Source organism: Rhinatrema bivittatum, chromosome 5 (genome assembly GCF_901001135.1).
Source record: "Rhinatrema bivittatum chromosome 5, aRhiBiv1.1, whole genome shotgun sequence".
In the NCBI taxonomy this organism is placed as follows: Eukaryota; Metazoa; Chordata; class Amphibia; order Gymnophiona; family Rhinatrematidae; genus Rhinatrema; species Rhinatrema bivittatum.
The window spans coordinates 212,439,853-212,459,502 of record NC_042619.1 but is presented as its reverse complement, the minus strand read 5'-3'; the positions used below and the strand labels follow the sequence as shown (position 1 = coordinate 212,459,502).

General features: G+C 46.1%; 1 protein-coding gene across 3 annotated transcripts in view; it reads right to left on the bottom strand.

Moving 5' to 3' along the window:
• NDP (norrin cystine knot growth factor NDP) overlaps positions 1-19,650 on the bottom strand; it is a 42,888-nt gene that overhangs the window by 14,273 nt on the left and 8,965 nt on the right. The window contains exon 1 of one of the 3 annotated variants that reach the window (XM_029603124.1): positions 17,957-18,041. The exons of the other annotated variants lie outside the window; for them this stretch is intronic. Within the exon in view, the coding sequence (XP_029458984.1) occupies positions 17,957-17,962 (6 nt within the window). The 5' untranslated portion in view covers positions 17,963-18,041. Of the gene's footprint in view, positions 1-17,956; positions 18,042-19,650 lie in introns of those variants that run through there. 3 annotated transcript variants of the gene reach the window in all.

The window sequence follows — 19,650 nt, the reverse complement described above, 5'->3', positions numbered from 1 at the left end:
TTTTTAATGGTACGCAACACTGCAGATTTAAGGCCAGCTGGTAGAAGGCCTTGAGTCAGTGAGGCATGCACAATGGCGTTGATAGCGGCGTCCAGATCTGCCCTTAATACTTTAATAAGTGCCATCGAGCAGGTATTAAATGGACACAGGGAATTAACCAAGCCCTGGTGACCTAATCTTTAACACTTGTTTTCTTTTTGGTTTTCAACACTATTTTATTTTTTAGAAACCCATCTGAAATTTTCGCCAAATCTAGATTCAGGTTGGTAATGGCTCTTGACTGATACTCACCAACTGGAATCACAATTTAACCTCATCTGTCCAAAAAAGTGCACTTGATACAAGTTTCTCCATAATGCAACTGAAAACAGGGAATCCGTGATCTCTTATTCTCTCCCTCAGGGTCCCTTCTTTCTCCTTGTATGGAATGTGAAGCTGCCCTCAGCAAACTGGAAAAGAGCCTCCCATTCCCATAGGGATTCCCCTCTGAAATACCTGGGATGCACTCCTTGGATATTAAACTCTTCAGTCCTCTCCTTACCTCTTTCGTGTACCCTCTCAGCACTCCTGGAACTGTTGCTCTCAGGGAGCTCCAGTGTGATGGTTAATTTTGTTTCCTCCTCTATCCTCCTGGTCATGGTGCCAGCTGGATATCCACTTCATCTACAACCAATTGATGGATTGGCAATGGAAACCCTTGGAATAAGGGACATCTAGATGACTTTGAAAACTCAGATCTTTACTGCTCTCTCTAGGGTAGGAATGGTGAATAAAACTTCTTTCCAACTAAAAATCACACAATAAGTAAATCACGCAAAAAGAGAGCTGTTATCAACCACTGAATGTGAATTGGAAATAAACTTCTTAACTGACTTAAGACTCCTCAGTCAAGGCTTTAGGCCTGTACTATGCAATCTTAAGGAAAATGGAAGGAAGAGTTCAGTTCAGCCCCTCTCAACTCCAAACTAAAAAATCCATACAAACACTAGAAGTCACTTGCTAATATGCAAACAAGAATAAACAATTGCAGCAACCTCCAGCGGGAGTGCTGTGGCAAAGATGGTACATTTCTCCACTTTGTGCTGCATGACCTGGCTACTAGGCCGCACTCCATAGTAGGGATCCCACTGGGGCTAAAGTAGTAACTCACTCCAGGTCGACCATTGATTTCTCTTACACAGTCAGACGCACAATACCATGCATGCAATGGGTCAAAACCAGGACTGGATCAGCCTGTTTGGTCGACCTGGGGTGAGCTGGCAACACTAAATGGTACCCCTACACAAAGGCAGAACACATCGAACTGGGGATTGGTCAAAAATAAATCCTTTTATCAGTTAACTTAATTGCAGTTGAAAATTTCCGGCAGGTACACTTTGGAATATGCACTTCAACACAGAAAGGAGAATGCAAGAAATCACAGATACAGTCACTGGTAAATCTGCACTTGCTGGCAGTACATACTCTTGATAAGGGACCCTCCCTGTGCACTTCTCTGAATGGTACCTGCAAGCTGGATGCAGACTCCCTCCCAATAGGGCACTGGAAATTCCCGTGATCTGCTGACAGATTCTTCAGACAGCAACTCTGCAAGTAGAGTTCCTAGGCTGGGAGTACTTAAGCTGACTCCAACTAGAAATCCACTCCTTGGAACACTTAGTTCTTTTCTCACAGAGTATGAGATTAGCTCCCCTCTTCCCTTAGATCACCTCTTGGTCCATGAATCTCTAGTACTAGCGCCCAGGCACCCTCCCCTCCCCCTCCCGGGTACCAGCCACCCTCTGGATAAAATACTGAAGGAACAGAACCCAGAGTCACGTGCAAGACACTTCCGACAGGGGACATCACTGACATTGCATGCGCACCACCCGTGAAGATTCTGAGGCATACAGTATGTCACTTTATCTATGTCACTTCGGTGACATAGATAAAGTTATCCGGGAGAAAGCTACACGGTGAACTTTATCTAGATAACTTTATAAAGTTAACTGGATAAAGTTAGCTGGATAACTTTAGGACAGATATTTATCCAACCAGACTTACCTGGCTGATAGTCAGTGCTGCCAAGACAAAGTAAAACTGCACTCTGAGAACACCCCCAAGTGCAACCTCCTTTTTACTAATCTAGGGTTTTCTCTGGTTTACTCCAAACATCAGACAAAACTTTTGAATATCGACCTCATAAAAGCAATTGCCTATTTTGGTAATAAAAATTCTGTTGTGGTGAGTTCTATTTGTGACATCCAGTTGAGATATAGAAACAGGTTACTAGCAAAAATATTAAAAAATTAATAAATACATCTCTATTTTATTCCCCGTCAGTTAACAAACTTTTCAAAGACTTTTGTAACCAAAGTGGTGGTGTTTCCATCATGAAATACTATTAAACAGAATAACTAAAGATGTCATGGAAGGGAAGGCCCAAACTTTAGCTTCACTGTACACTGACTGAAAGATTATGCCAGAATATCTTTAGATTCATGCTCTCATCACACTTCCGTTCATGAAGCGTCATGCATGCAAGGAAAACTCATCATCTGATGATGCAATTGGGTCTCGCCTACAGATGTAATCGCTGCCACGAGCTTGGGAAGGAGGCAAAGCAATGTAGATTCAAGAGGGCTAAGAGATGTAGATTCAAACTCTTGACTTGTTTAGACCCTGTGTTTCTTTGCCTTGTCCGTTGCCAGCATTGATGCCTTCTCCCCACCCATCACCCCCATCCAGATACAGTTTTCTCTTGAGAACCAATTGTCCCTAGGGTGCTTTGCTGTCCATAAACCAGTCTAGTGTTTCGGTCCTTCATCACACACAGCAGTGTTTCCTAACCTTTTCACGTCCAAGGTACTGGAGAAATTACTTACCTGATAATTTTGTTTTCCTTAATGTAGCCAGATGGACTCAGGACCAATGGGTTATGTGCTCCCCTGCTAGCAGATGGAGATGGCGTCAAGTTTCAAAGCTGATGTCACCTTAGATACACCCCTGCAGTATTCTCTTCAAAGCCATTATGGACATACTATTGAAAAACTAGATTAAAACTTGATTTAAAATGGATAACTGTAACTGTACTCAACCAAACATAAACACTGAATCCCAGTAAGATTATAGATGCCCTGAACTAGGGATTGGGTGATGGTTTACCCATAATCTCTTGGAATTGATATTCATTTCATGGACGATTCCTTGGCACCGTTCTTGGGCAGCCCGGGCAGGGTGCTGAGTCCATCTGTCTACAAAATTATCAGGTAAGTAATTTCTCCATTTCTTAGCATGTAGCCACATGGACTCAGGACCAATGGGATGTACAACCCTGATTGGGGCGGGAGGCTGCCCGCAGTCTGGTTAGCACTGCCCTTGCAAAGGCTGCGTCCTCTCGGGCCTGAACGTCCAGGCAATAGAAGAGAAGGTGTGTAAGAAGTCCCACGTCGCCACTTGGCACATGTCGATGGGAGACAGCAGTCTAGCTTCTGCCCACGATACTGCCTGAGCCCTAGTGGAATGAGCTTTAACCTGAAAGGGTAATGGCTTTCCTGCTTCTACATAGGCTCCTGTGACCACCTCCTTGATCCGATGAGCTATAGTAGCCTGCGAAGCTGGTTTGCCCTGTTTCCTTCCACCGTGAAGAACAAACAAGCAGTCTGTCTTGGGCACCGGTTCTGAAAGTTCCAGATACCACATGAAAAGCCTACTGATGTTTAAATGGTGGTGGAGGCGGTGTTCTTCCATGTCCTTGTGTCTATCTAGGGATGGCAATGAAATTGAATTATTCAAATGAAACTCTGAGACTACCTTGGGCAAGAAGGATGGAATGGTGTGAAGCTGTTATGCTCCTGGAATCATCCGGAAGAAAGGTTCCCAACACGACAATGCCTGTAGTTCAGAGATGTGACAAGCCAAGCATATCGCCATAGGAACACCATTTTCAGGGTTAACAGGCGCAAGGAAAGACTGTGCAGTGGCTGAAAGAACTCCAATACTAGATTAAGATTCCACAAGGAAACTGGCCACCGTAGGGGTGGCCGGAGGTGCTTTACCCCTTTTAGAAAACAGGCCTTGTCCAGATGTGCCAACAGGCGGGTTACGTTCTCACTCCTGAAGCAGGAGAGAGCCGCTACCTGCACCTTCAAGGAGTTAAGGGACAAACCTTTATTCAAACTGTCCTGTAAAAATTCCAGAACCAGAGGGATTTTGACCATCTGAGGGACAACTCTGCACTCCTCGCACCAGACCTCAAATACTCTCCAGACCCGCACATGTGCTAAGGATGTCGAGAATTTCCATGCATGGAGCAAGGTGATAATTACTAATGCCGAATATCCACGCTTCATGAGGCGAGCCCTCTCAAGGGCCAAACCATAAGATAAAATCAAGTTGGATCCTCGTGAAGGACCAGCCCTTGCTGGAGCAGGTCCCTGTGCTGTGGGAGGCACAGGGGGTTCTCCACCAAAAGTCTCTGCATGTCTGCATACCACGGGTGCCTGGGCCAGTCCAGAACTACTAAAAGGACTAATCCCCTGTGGCACTTGATCCTGCGAATGACCCTGCCCAGCAGGGACCACATAGGGAAGGCATATAGTATGTCCTCTTCTGGCCATGTCTGAACAAGGGCATCGATCCCCAGGGACCGCCGGTCTCTTCTGCGACTGAAGAATCGGGAAACCTTATCAAGGTAGCTTCACTGCTTGTTTCTTGTGCTGGGAGTAGCATGGCCACATCATGAATATGTCAGAGGAGTGCTGCGAAACGCCAGCTTGTATCCTTCTCGTATGATATCCAGTACCCATTTGTCCAACATGATCTCGACTCACCGCTGGCAGAAGAGGGGTAGTTGACCCCCTATCTCCTCTTTCCGTGGATGGGTCAGCAAAACTGCGTTGGGGAATTCGGGCCAATCCAGCCCCTTTCTTGGGTTGTTGACTCCGAAAGGATTGAGACCTTCCCGAGGTCTGAAATGTTGAGTTCCTGTAGGGCTGAAAGCATTGGCAGCCCCTGGATTGACCCCTCATAAGTGAGGGGCACTGTAACCGCTTTCTCTTATCTTCTGGTAGCTGTACACTGGAGATTTACCCCATTTACGGGCCAGTTTTTCCAATTCGCTTCTGAATAGGAGTGATCTCTTAAAAGGCATCTTTGTGAAGTTTGCCTTAGAGGTCGTGTCCGCTGACCAATTTCGCAGCCATAGCTGTCTTCTGGCCGCTACCACTGAGGCCACTCATCTAGCTGAGGTAGAACTATGTCAGAGCTCACGTCAGCTAAAAAGGCAGTGGCGGGTTCCACAGCCTCTCTGGAATGCGCCCCTGAGTCATCTGCCTCTTTGAGAGAAGCAGGCATGAGCGAGCCACCAGGGCACAGCAGGAAGCAATCTGTAAAGTCATTGCTGTAGTATCAAAGGCTTGTTTAAGGATGGACTCCATCCACCTATCATGCACATCCTTTAAGGCCGCTCCTTCCTCCAATGGGATAGTTGTTCACTTTGAAATGGCGCAGACCAGGGCATCCACTTTAGGGAAATGCAGGTGTTCTCTGGCCATCGGGTCCAGGAGTACAGGGCCTCCAATGAGCAACATCCTTTAAAGCTGGCTTCCGGGGCATCCCATTCCAGGTCAATCAACTCCTGGATGGCTTCCAGCATCAGAAAATAGCAAGAGGCTTTCTGCAGAGACACCAGGATGGGATTCTTCTTTGGTTCCGTCATAGGGTCCGCGCCAGAACTCCCAGAGTCTTCAAGGTCTGGGAAACCAGGGCCAGCAAGTCATCTCTATGGAAAAACCGTAACATGGTCCGATATGGCTCCAAACCTGGTGGGATTTCCCCATCTTCCAAGGAATCTGGATCCCCTTCTTTGTTCGTGGTGTCTGGGTCCCTGCCAGGGATACTCTTGGTGAGATGAGGCATATCTCGAGGCCTGATGGTAGATCTGGGAGAGGGAGGACTTACCGGCTGGGGTTCTGCCCGGACAGGGGCAGGTGAAACAGACTGTGCCTGTATGAAGGCTTGAAGGCCTTGAAAAAAATTCCACCCAAGAGAAGGCTGCCGGGTCCATGCCTAGCCTAGGAGGTACTGGGATAGGTGCTGCTAAATTTCCATGGCAGACCCAGCCCCGGGATTACTCAGATCCGGGGTGCTACCGGTTAAGTTTGTGGCTGGCCCATCCTCTGAATGGGAGGAACTGGGCTTAGCAAAGTCCTGGGAGTACAACTCTCCCTGGGCCTCCTCACAGTGCTGATACAGGTAAAAATCAAGGTCAGATTGTGTAGCCCTGATTTGGCAGGCAGCACAAAGGGAATGGCACTTATGATTCTTTGCTGCTGGAACCATTAGGAACGGAACTGCATGCTCTTCCGGTTAGTGCTTGAAATCGTGTGCACACAGACTTTGAGTGCCTCCGCGGTTTTCGGTGAGGCGCATGCACAGCTCCTGCACCCGTTACTTAAATTCTGCGCCTAAGGAGGCGTGTGCATACGGATGTGCATAAAGTTGGAGCGCACGTATGCACGCAGAGCTGGCATGCATCACTCCAGCTATGGTGGGCAATGGAGATGCACAAAACTGCGCGCAAGATGGCTCCACCACAGCCTACCACGCTGTGTGCCCACAGAGCCTAAAGCAGGGCCCAGCCCATCGTGGGGACGTTCAACTCGCTTGGAAACCCACTTCCCCTTATTCCAAGGGATCGGAAACGTCGTTGGTACAGCGCGCTGAGCAAGGAGACCGAGGGAAGTCTTACCAAAGCCCCTCCAATGACTGAATCGGAAGAAATCCTCTTCTCTCTTTACTTACCTGGCCTCAGTGCTTACCGGCTGAGTACAGAGATGGTCTCTGGCTGTGGGGGGGGAGAGGGATTTGGCTATCACCGCCACGCTCGGCTTCCTGCACACACTGCCTTTCAGCTGCTTCAGCAGCAAAGTCCACGCTGGGAGCCGGCTACCGGACCAAGGCACACCTCTGAGGGATCTCAGAAATCGCCTCAGGAATTCTCAACTGGGGGAGGGACCTTTAGGTATCACCGTAGGAGAGCGGAGCTCATCTTTCTCCAATTTAAAAGTAGAATATCTTCTTCTAGAGTATAGCGATCCTGATAGGGAAAGCACGTCCCCATCTGCTAGGAGATGGAGATATACTGAAGGGCTGAGGTTACTGCAGGGGCGTATCTAAGGTGACGTCAGCTTTGAAACCTGACTCCATCTCCATCTGCTAGCAGGGGAGCACATAACCCGTTGGACCTGAGTCAAGCTGGCTACACCCTAGGAAAATGTACATTAACAATAATGTTGTGTGGTCCACCAGCATCCATGAGGCAGGCAGTGTGGACATGGAGAGGACTTATGGTCAAAAGAAGAGCTAAGGAAGCACTGAAATGCCTACCAGTCTCTCTTCCAAATTTCAAAACAAAAGGAGAGAGAGAGAGAGAGAGAGAGCCAAGACACACATGAACCTGTCACAATGGGCCACTTCACACTAAATACAAATACAGAGGAAGAGAGAAGTCAGTGTGATGCAAGCAGCTGGCTCAGTTACTTACCTTGGCTGCTGCATGTGACTGCTAGAGCTCCTCCACTTCTGCTGCTCCAGCACTCAGTGAATCACATCCAGTGCTCAGAACATACTCTCCCTGTCTCACTCAGCTTGGGGATAAGACAAGAGGCTGGAGGACTGAAAGGAGCAGGCTCAGGAGGGGAAGGTGAGGAGATCCTGTGCACACCGTGTGTGCCACACAAAGAAGGGCGTGGCTATCCATACCTCACATGCTGCCTATCAATTCCCACACTCCAGGGCTCCTGTTGTGGCTAGGAAGAGGAGGCAGGCCTGAGTGCACAGGTTCTCAGAAAGGAGCTCTTACATGCTTAAGAGCCACTGCCGGTGTCTCTAATTGCTGCGAGGTGCTGAGAGCAGAGCCCCAGGTGCTGGTCTGGAGCTGAGCATTCCGTGGCAGACCTGATTGGGTCTGAAGGCACACTGGCAAGCAAATGCCGACATACAGTGTTCACCTTCTTACCACATTTGTGGAAGTGTGCAGTTTCTGCAGGCTGGCTTCAGTTGCATTATTAAGCCAAGCAAGATTTCTTCCCAGGTGTTATCCATCCTCGATTTGTACATTTCATTTTTAGCAGTGAGGAATTCATGGCATTAGAACGAGGGAGTGTTGTATGCTTGGCTGGAATAGTGCTCCTACTAGTCTTGGTTTGAAATAAAAGGTTGGCAGCGAGTAAATTTGCCACAATAAATCACTGGTGTTCTGGGAAGGGCATTCTGTAGTGTTGTGAATACAGATGTAGTTGCTTATTGGGACCAATTCAGAATATCCTGAATATATCAACTTGTATAGCAAATGCTCTGAGGACTGCTGATTTCTGGAAGGTGTCAGACTTAGTCTGCAGGAAGCTCTTCTCATGTATAGGAGGGAACCAATAGTGGTGTAGATCTGCTCTGACACTGCTCCCTGCTGGAAGCAGGAGGAACCATCTAGTGTCAGTGCAGGGACATCATCCCTGAGGAGGAGACCAGATGGCTCAAGGGAGTTGTCAGATATTCAGAGAGCCTGTCGCCTCTCGGTCACAGTTTAAATCCAGCTCAGACCAGTAGTGACTTACAAAGGAGGACCCCATGTGAAAGGAGCTGCTGGGCCTCAGTCATGGGCACCAGAAGAAGCGCTCACAATCTGGCCCCCCCCCCCCCTCCCAGAGTCCTACAGATCTGTGAATTCTGCTGTACACTTTATCATTGATTTATGACAAGGACACAAGGAGGGATCCCTCAGAAGAATATGCACAAGGAGCTAAAGAAATCCTAAAATTGGTATAGGTTAGGCAGGCAAGTCATGGAATGAAGAGAGCAGGGTCTCAGGGGGATGTGAGGCAGTTGCGTAGGTGTGCTGGCAAGCTTCCCATAACTCATCTCTATCAGAATCCCAGCTAGCCACAATTTTAGGTCGGTCAATGAACCTGAACAGACTCCAGTGCCATCAGTCTCTTGTGCATCAGTTTTACCCCATTACAACAAAACTCTCTCATTTGCTTTTGACTCAGCTGGGGATGAGGGATGGAGTATTCCTGGTTTTAATCTGGACAGGCTCCAGACGGTGGAACTGAAGGACTGCAGAGGAACATGGAAAGAATACCGGCTATCCTGTGGAAAATTACAGCTTGATCTGCCAAGCTGAAATATTTACTCTTGTGACTAATTGTTCAAATATTCTAAATTGAAGAGCACAGAGATTTTTTTGTTTGATAAGGGTGGAAATATATGCCAAGTTCTCTGCCTTGGCATCTTCCAGTACATTGTTGTTTCTCACGCCTTTGGCTTTAAGGAGCATCGCAGAACCCACCCCCTCGCCCCCCAGCAATGTCACTAGTTTCCAATGCGCAATTTATTGAGTCATAAAGAAGGAGCAGCAGTATTACTGTACCAACGGACTGGGAGGAACACTGAGGGAATAATTCAAAGGACATTTTCCGTAGACGCAAAGGGAGAGAACCTGTGGGAAACTGAATCAGGACCTGCAGCAAATGGCAGAATGCAAGGGAAACATGAGTCAGAGATCCATTCAACTCATAACAAGTGAACATACATACACATGTATGTCACTCATTAAGGTGACTGATGGATTCCTTTATTCCTTATTTGTATAATGTTTTGTGGTGGAAATTCAGTTTTCTTGGGCCTCTGTATTGGTTCGAATGAACTGCAATGTTATTTAAAAACTTGGCACTTCTCTAAAATCTCTCTCAGGGTTTTAGAGAGCTCAATTCTCTCTCTATCGATCCAATGACTGCCTCTTTCTTTCAGGGTTTCAGAAAGCTCAATTCTCCCTCTACCTGCCCAATGACTGCCTCTCGTTCAGGTATTCAGACAGCCCAGTTCTCCCTCTACCTACCCTATGACTGTTTACTCGCAGGGTTTCAGAGAGTTCAATTATCCTTTGACTTATCCAATCATGGGTTTCATTTCCTTGGATTTCTTTATTGCAAAACCTGGGCTGTTGAAGTTCTTGTGTTTTGTGTGCATTTATTTCATCTATTTATAAAAAAAAATGTCCATTAAAAAAAACTTGGCATTTGCTTTATAAAAGAATTAACTCAACTTGTAATTTTGGGGATAAATCTTTTATAAATTAGACACCAATAGGTCAGTAAGCTGGCTAGGGGCAAACATATGTGGATACAGTTATCAGGATAACTTTAGCCAAATATTTAGCAGAACAACTTTCCCATTATGGTTACCTGGATAAAGTTATCTGGGTAACTGAGGCCTTAGCTGGTTTATTGAATAGCCCACCATCCCCACCTGACTAAACTTAGCTGGTTAGTACTGAAAATCTGTAAGAACAATACAGCACGATGAGGCTTGCCATACTGGGTCAGACCAAGGGTCTATCAAACTCAATATCCTGTTTCCAACAGTGGCCAAGTAAGGTCACAGGTACCTGGCAGGATCCCAAGGGGTAGAGAGATTCCAAGCGGCTTATCCCAAGAATAAGCGGTGGATTTCTATTTTAGTAATTGTTAATAGACTTTTTCTCCAGGAACTTGTCTAAACCCTTTTTTAAAATCAGCTATGCTAATAGCTTTCACCACATCCTCTGGCAACAAATTCCAGAGCTTAATTATTAGTTGAGTAAAAAATATTCTCTCTTATTAGTTTTAAATGTATTACCCAGTAATTTCATTGTGTTTCCCCTGGACCTTGTACTTTCCCCAAAGAGTAAACAACTAATTCACGTTTACTTGTTCGATTCCCCTCATTATTTTATAGACCTCTATCATATCTCCCCTCAGCCATCTCTTCTCCAAGCTGAAGAGTCCTAACCTCTTTAGCCTTTCTTCACAGGGGAATTGTTCCATCCCCTTTATCATCTTGGTCGCCCTTCTCTGTACCTTTCCTAATTCTGCTAGATCTTTCTTGAGATGTGGTGGCCAGAACTGAACACAATGCTCACAGAAACATTGAAACATAGAAGTGACAGCAGAAAAGGACCAAATGGTAGAGATGTGATTCGGCCGAACCTTTTGGTTTGGCCTTCGTTATCGGCCTGCCGCAGGAAATTTCGTTTCCCGCGGTTCGGGCCAATTTTTTTTTGGCTGTCCCGATCCGAAAAAAAAATACCCCACCCCAACCCTTCAGATGTAATTAATTACAATCCCCCACCCTTTTGACCCCCCCAAAACTTGCCTAAAGTCCCTGATGGCCCAGCAGGGGTCCCGGGAGCGATCTCCAACTCTCGGGCCATCAGCTGCCAGTAAACAAAATGGTGCCGGTGGCCCTTTGCCCTTCCCATGTGACAGGGGCTATCAATGCCATTGGCCGGCCTCTGTCACATGGTAGGAGCAATGGACGGCCGGCACCATCCATTGCTCCAACTATGTGACAGGGGCCAGCCAATGGCACTGATAGCCCCTGTTACATGGTAAGGGCAAAGGGCCATTGGCACCATTTTGATTAGTGGCAGCCGACAGTCCGGGGAGATCGCTCCTGGGACCCCCGCTGGACCACCAGGGACTTTAGGCAAGTTTTTGGGGGGTTGGGAGGGTGGGGGATTGTAATTAAGTAAATCTGAAGGGTTGGGGTGGGTTTGGGGGTTTTTTTTGTACCCTTTCTCCCCTCCCCCCGAAAACAATAAAACCACACGAAATTTCGTCAGTTTTCTTATCGTTTCGGGGACCCCCCCCCCCCCCCCAAAACCACGACGAAATAGGAAATATCATCTATATTTCCTATTTCATCGCAAACGAATGCACATCCCTACCAAATGGCCAATCCAGTCTGACCAGCAAGCTTATGGTAGCATTTGCCACGCTATATAGGTCACCCCCATACTTATCAATTTCCCAGACCGTCAAAGTCAGGGCCCTTGATGGTTGCTGTCTGAGTCCAATTCCTTGTTACCTCTTGCCATTGAAGCAGAGAACAATGTTGGAGTTGCATCAAAAGTATCAGGTTTATTGGTTAAGGGTAGAAACAGCCGCAACAGCAAGTTACTTCCATGCTTATTTATTTTCCCAGACCATAAAATTCAATGTCCTTGTTGGCTGCTGTCTGAATCCAATTCCCTTTTTCCTCTTTACCACCTGCCATTGAAGCAGAGAGCAATAATGGAGTTGCATCAATAATATAAAGGCTTATTGGTTAAGGGTAGTAACTGCCACACCAGCAAGTTACCCCCATGCACTCTTTTCTTCGTTTCCATTCTCTAGTCTTTAGGGATCCACAGTGTTTATCACATGCCCCTTTGAAATCTTTCACTGTTTTTGTCTTCACCACCTCCTCTGGAAGGAAATTCCAGGCATTCACCACCCTCTCCGTAAAGAAATATTTTCTGATGTTGGTTCTGAGTCATCCTCCCTGGAGTTTCATTACATGACCCCTAGTTCTACTGATTTCTTTCCAATGGAAAAGGTTTGTCAATTGTAAAATCATTAAAACCATTCATAAGAACATAAGAAATTGCCATGCTGGGTCAGACCAAGGGTCCATCAAGCCCAGCATCCTGTTTCCAACAGAGGCCAAAACCAGGCCACAAGAACCTGGCAATTACCCAAACACTAAGAAGATCCCATGCTACTGATGCAATTAATAGCAGTGGCTATTCCCTAAGTAAAATTGATTAATAGCCATTAATGGACTTCTCCTCCAAGAACGTATCCAAACCTTTTTTGAGCCCAACTACACTAGCTGCACTAACCACATCCTCTGGCAACAAATTCCAGAGCTTTATTGTGCGTTGAGTGAAAAAGAGTTTTCTCTGATTGGTCTTAAATGTGTTACTTGCTAACTTCATGGAATGCCCCCTAGTCCTTCTATTATTCGAAAGTGTAAATAACTGAGACACATCTACTCGTTCAAGACCTCTCATGATCTTAAAGACCTCTATCATATCCCTCCTCAGCCGTCTCTTCTCCAAGCTGTATCATATCTCCCCTAACCTTCTGTCCTCTAGGATATACATATTCAGATCCTTCAACCTCTCCTCATAAGTCATTTGATAGCGGCCTCCCACCATTTTGGTCGCCCTTCTCTGGACTGCCTCCATCCTGTCTCATGTCCCTTTTGAGATTTGGTCTCCAGAACTGAACACAATATGCCAGGTGAGGCCTCAACAAGGACCTGTACAAGGGGATTATCACCTCCTTTTTCTTACTGGTATTCCTCTCTCTATGCAGCCCAGAATGCTTCTGGCTTTAGCTATTGACTTATTACATTGCTTCACTACCTTCAGATTGCTAGACACTTTCACCCCAAGGTCCCTCTCTTGCTCTGTGCACAACAACTCTTCACTCCCCATCACAAACAGCTCTTTTGGATTACTGCACCCCAGATGCATGACTCTGCACTTCTTGGCATTGAATCCCAGCTGTCATATCTTTGATCACTGTTCAAGCTTCCTTAAATCATGTCTCATTCTCTCTACTCCTTCCGGCGTCTCCACTCTGTTGGAGATCTTAGTATCATCCGCAAATAGACAAACTTTACCTTCTATCCCTTCCGCAATGTCAATCACAAAGATATTGAACAGAACCAGTTCCAAAACTAATCCTTATGGCACTCTGATTAATACCATTCTCTCTTTAGAGTAGGTTCCATTTACTATTACATGCTATCATCTACCCATCAACCAATTTGTAATCCACGTCACCACCTTGGCACTCACTCCCAAGCTTTTTATTTTATTCACAAGCCTATGTGGGCCCATATCAAAAGCTTTGCTGAAATCAAAGTATATCACATCGAGCGCTCTTACTCGATCCAATTCTTTAGTTACCCAATCAAAGAAATCAATCAGATTTGTCTAACAGGACTTCCCCTAGTGAATCCATGCTGCCTTGGGTCCAGCAATCCTCCTGAAAGTAGATAGTTCACTATTGTTTCCTTCAGCAGAATTTCCATTAATTTTCCCACTATCGAGGTGAAGCTAACAGGCCTGGAGTTTCCAGCCTCCTCTCTGCCACCACTCTTGTGAAGCAGGATCACCACCGCTCTTCTCCAATCACTTGGCACCACTCCCGTTTCCAGGGATCTATTGAACAGATCATGCAGTGAACTCACCAGCACTTCTCTGAGCTCCCTCAGTATCCTGGGATGAATCTCATCCAGCCCCATAGCCTTGTCCACTTTCAGTTTTCCTAGCTCTTACCATACATTCTCTTCTGTAAATTGAGTTTCATCTACCCCATCTCCATCTACGGTCTTGTCAACCAGTAAAGTCCTTCTCCAGGGTCTTCTTTAGTGAACACCAAACTGAAGTATTTGTTTAATATTTCCGCCAATTCTTCATCTTTTTCCACACAGTGGTCCTCGTCACCTTTCAATTTCACTCTACCACTTCGGGCCTCCCTTATTTCTCTGATATTTCTGAAAAATGTTTTGTCTTCTCTCTTTACCTCTTTGGCAATTCTTTCTTCTGCTTGACTTTTAATTTTCCTGATTTCTTTCTTCGTCTCCCTCATTTTTAACAGATATTCTTCCTTGTGTTCCTTTTTTTGAAATCCTTTATACTTCTCGAATACTGTTCTTTTTGCCTTAATTTTTTCAGTCAGCTCCTTAACCAGATCGGTTTCTTTTTCCTCTTGATCTTCTTTACTTTCCTGACTTATAGATTTGTTACCTTTGTAATAGCTCCTTTTAATTTGGTGCATTGTTGTTCCACCTCACCCATTTTTCCCAGTCTTCCAGTTCTTCCTCCAGGTACATCCCCATATGACAAAGTCCGTATTTGTGAAATTCAAAACTCAGGTCTTTTTGTGACTTCTCTGTATCCTATTTGTGATATCGAACCATACCATCTGATGATCACTACTGCTCAGGTGAGTACCTACCCGAACATCAGAGACATTATTCCCATTAGTGAGCACTAGATCGAGGATCACACCTTCCCTCGTGGATTCCATTACCATTTTTTTGAACAGAGCACCTTGAAGGGCATCCATTATCTCTTTACTTTTTGTAGATTCCACAGAAGGGATGCTCTAATCCACATCTGGAAGGTTAAAATCTCCATTGAGCAACATTTCTCCCTTCTTTTCCAACTTTTGGATGTCCTTGATCAGGTCTCTGTCCAGTTCATCCATTTGGGTTGGAGGCCTGTAGATCACACCTGTAAAAATGGAAGCACCATCTTCTCTTTTTAGGACGGTCCATAATGCTTCTTCTTTATTCCACGTCCCTTGCAATTCAGTTGCTTGGATATTGTTTTGACATAGAGAGACTGGGATTTCATTGCTCAAGCTACGAGCATTTGTGGTCATAGCTTTCCAGCTGCTTTTCCTAGTCGCATTTTCTGTTTTTTTTAACTGATTGATTTTGTTACTTTGTCTTCCCATTTCCTCTATTGCTTGAGGGTGACATACCAAATTCACTGGCCACCTTCTGCCACCCCCACTTCCTAGTTTAAATGCCTGATAATATATGATTTGACATTTTCACTTAGCATCCTTTATCCTGCCACAGACAAATGCAGATCATCCTTACCATATAATCTTTTATTGATCCATAGATGGCCCCAGCCTCCAATGTATCCAAAACCATTTTCCTTACACCAGGTTTTGAGCCAGACATTGAAATTATCAATATGGTAAAATCTTTTCTTTCCCTTTCCATGAACTGGTAGTACTTCTGAAAAGGCAATAGCCTTTGGCATGTGTCTAATCTTCTCCCCATGATTTTGAAAATCTTCCTTCCTGTATTTTGTAGACACCATTTATAATGAGGTCATTGCTTTCTTACTTTCTTCTATAATTGCACTGACCACCTGGTTTGCATTTCCATTAGTTGAGCATCCTGGAATGCATTTAACCATTGTGTCCCCATCAAATTGAGCTCCCAAACTGGTTCCTCTGATGACAGAGTCTCCCAGAAGAAGCAGATTTCTTTTATGACATTTGACCATGTTGGAGGGTTTCTGGGTGCATTGGGTGACTACTTCCCTTTCAGATATCACTTCATGTTCTATTGCTGGGGCTTCTTCATTTTCCAATGCAGAAAAAGCATTATGTAAGGGTAACAGCTGAGAGAGTGAGTGTCTCTTCTTCACAGGCCTTATTCTGCCAAAGCCGACTGCAATCCAGTTATTCCTGGGATTCTGAATCTTGGATGACTGAATTCTCTGTGGGAGTGAGGGTAGGTATTCAGGATGCTGTCCAGTTGGGGTGATTGGGTGTCTTATAGTCACTTGTCTTGTTCTACCAAATCCCACAGTAAACAAACAGTTCCGGCAGATAGCAGCCCTTTGTTCTATAAATTACAAACACAGTTATTTCACTACACACTAGCCAAGAGTCTAAAAACATTAGCTAGATTAAATAGATACAGATTTCAAAACATGCAACAGGAAATATAGGAGAAAAGAGAACAAGAGAACAATGTTAGCAAGATGAGGTCGCACCATGGAGCCATACAGAGGCATTATGATATTCTCTGTTTTATTTTCCATTCCATTCCTAATAATTCCTAGCATTCTCTTTGCTTTCTTGGCTGCTGCTGCACACTGAGCAGAAGATTTCAATGTATTTTCAACGATATCTAGATTCTTTTCCTGAGTGGTGACTCCTAATGTGGAACCTTGCATTCTCTAGCTATAATTTGGGTTGCTCTTCCCTAAGTGCATCACTTTGCACTTGTCTACATTAAATTTCATTTGCCATTTGCATGCTCAGTCGCCCATGCCCATCACCCACAACCCCCTCCTCCCCCTACGTCCCAATCCCCATCAGAAAAATAACTGTGCTGCCTCCATCATGTCAGAGACCACCACCTCCCGATCCCCTTCAAAACATAACTGTGCTGCCTCCAACACTCAGACCCCTCAGCTCCCGATCCCCTTCAGAAAAAATAAAAGTAGTGCCGCCAGCCGGGAGACCCACCACCTCCCGCTTCCCTTCACACAAAACATATTTGTACCCTCCCCTCCAAATTTACCCCATCCCCGTCAAATGTTAAAAAAGGAAAGCTTTAAATCTTACGTCTAGGATCCCCACCCCACCCCCATATACACCAAATTACAACCCTAAGTGGACCCTCTCCCTGCCCTTCCCAACCTTCACTTCACAGACCTGTGCCCAGGTGCATGCAGGAAGAGGAAGGCCTATCTCATCCCCATCAGCATCCTGCACTGCTCTGAAGGGGATCATGAGGTGGGGGGGTGGAGGGGGGAGGGGGGATGGGACTTGGCTGTTCTCCGGTTAACTTTAGGACCGGATATTTCCTGTCCAGAGTTTGATGGAGAAGTTTACCCGGTTAGCGCCGATATTCAGTGCTAGCTGTGTAAATGTAAACCGCGCCTCCAAAACACCCCCCCTCCCCCATCTGCCCCATTTTTAAAATTTGGCTTACATAATAAACACAGCTGTTCAGCCGAGAGGGAAATTTAAAAGATGGGGTGGTCCAACGAAGTTCCGAAATGAGACATTCAAACCCTTTTGAATCCCAGTCCCGCCTCCACCTAAACTTCTGATTCCATTTTTCCCTCCCCACCCCCCCCTCCCATAGACCTCTGAGGTCCAGTCCCCTTCCCTGTGGACCTCAGGACTCCGGGAGTGCTGTGAACAGAAGGCAGTGAGTGAGGAGTGGGGAGGGGGGTCTGAGTGAGCCCCTCACACTCACTCTCACGGACCCCGTTTCCAGCATGGAAGCCCGCAGGGGGCGGGAACGCTGTGGTGCCTGTGAGCAAGCGTATCCGGAGTCCCAACGTGCAAGGAAAAGGAATCAGAAATGTTGGGGGCGGGGGAAGGGGAAAGACAGAAATGAAATTGGAGGGCTGGGCAGAGGGATGAATGGAATCGGAGGTTAACAGGGGAGGGACAAGTGCTGAAGTTCTGGGTGCGGGGGGAGGGGGGAGGGGAAAGGCGCAGCAAAGGCAAAAGTCTAAATATCTCACTGCACCCGGTTGATGTCCTTTGTACAGAGGAAGGGTCTGAGGGCAATCATTCAGCAGCACATGCTCCTGTCATGCAGCTCGCCTCACCTGCATTCAAAGCCAGTATTACGCCGGCTTTTATTATGTTGCAGATAATTCATTATTCAGGTTAAATATGGTTTCAAATCAGTTCCAGACTGGTCTTTGGACCTGTGGTGAAGAAAGTTATGTAAAATAGCAATGTGATTCCGTACCATCATAGTTGGGTGATGAGAATCATCTCTGAGACACAGAGGTAGGGACCACACCAGCACAGCACCCCCACTGTGTGACCAAAAGACGAGTCACGCCTTTCTCTACCCAGTCCCTAATTCTCTCCCCTACATGCACTGTGTGTGAAGGCCTCACCAAAGTGGGGTTCCTTCCTAGTGACATCAGTATGTCTAAAGAAACAGGTCGATGAGGTAAGAGAGAGCAGGAGTGGAGAGGGTTATGTCTGATACTCCCCGGTAGAACTTAGAATTATTGACAAAACTCATGAGCCCTACAGGGCTTGGGGTTATTTTGCAGTTGACTTGCTGAGACTTCACTGGTTTCTTCTTGGGGGTCTCTCTCTTTCCAAGAGAGAAGTCCTTTCCGTATGTCGCCTTTCCAGAGGGGATGGCCAGTGGATCTCAGGATGGAGTTCCTAGGCCCTAAGAATCGGTGCGATTCGTCTTGAGATCCAAGAGTGAATCTCTGATATCCCATTATTATTGCAAAGAATCAAAGAATCATTCTCTAAGAAGAGGGACGTTAAGCTCCAACTCCTCATCTGTCTAAGACTTCTTCAGTGCCTTGAAGGAAGAGGGTTTTCTGTGTGGGGAGTCAGAAGGAAGGCTGCCTTGCAGCAGAAGGTCCCATAAAGCTACTTCCCAAAGGCAAGCATCAGTCTCGGAGTTTATGAAGGAGCCTGCATCCAGTTTTCAGGTACCTTTTGGGAACTGCCCAGGAGGGTCTTTTGTGAAAAGCACCCACTGCCAGGGAGTGCAGATTTAACGGTGGCTGTGACTGTAATTTTTTTTTCTTCGAAATTTTATTTCCTATACTGATGTGCACTACACAAGAGTGCATCCCTTTTGCGATTTTACCCCTGCAATCAAGTTTTCAGTAAAATGATTACATTTTGAACAACAGCCACCTTGTGCCTGTGTGTTTCTTTTCGCTGGATAATGCAGAAGAGCTCTGAGAAACCCTAAAGGCCTTGAAAGATTTTTCCTTCCTGCCCCCTCCTTTCCATTAGGAAGAAAAACGCAATAACATGTCTCAGGACATGGCCTCAGTACCTCTCCATGAGCCCCCGATCCCAGTAAGCTGGTAGGACAGGGATTACATGTGCGCTTGCCTCAGGATTAAGTGCAGCTTTGATTCCTCCCCAGAGGTGGCTGTATCTTCTCCCTTTCTCTATAGTGAGCACACTGAACTTCTGTCCTTTGAGCCTCATATCATGCCCTCCTGGTGTGCAACTTCCTGCAATTCACCAGTGGAAAGAACATTCTGGAACAAAAGGTCATTATCCGAGGCTCAAAACACAGGTGCAATACTGGAAAATATTTCCTCACAGAAAGAGTGGGGGGTACATGTAACAGCCTCTCAGAGAAGGCGAAGGAGGCAAAAACAGTAACAGAATTCAAGAAAGCCTCAGTTAGACACAGAGGATGTCAGGATGGTAGGGGCAAGGTCTGAGATCTGGTTGGTTCTGCGCTAATGCCTCAGAAAGAGACAGGCTAAAGAGGCCTTGTGGTGTTTACCTGCTGTTTGTT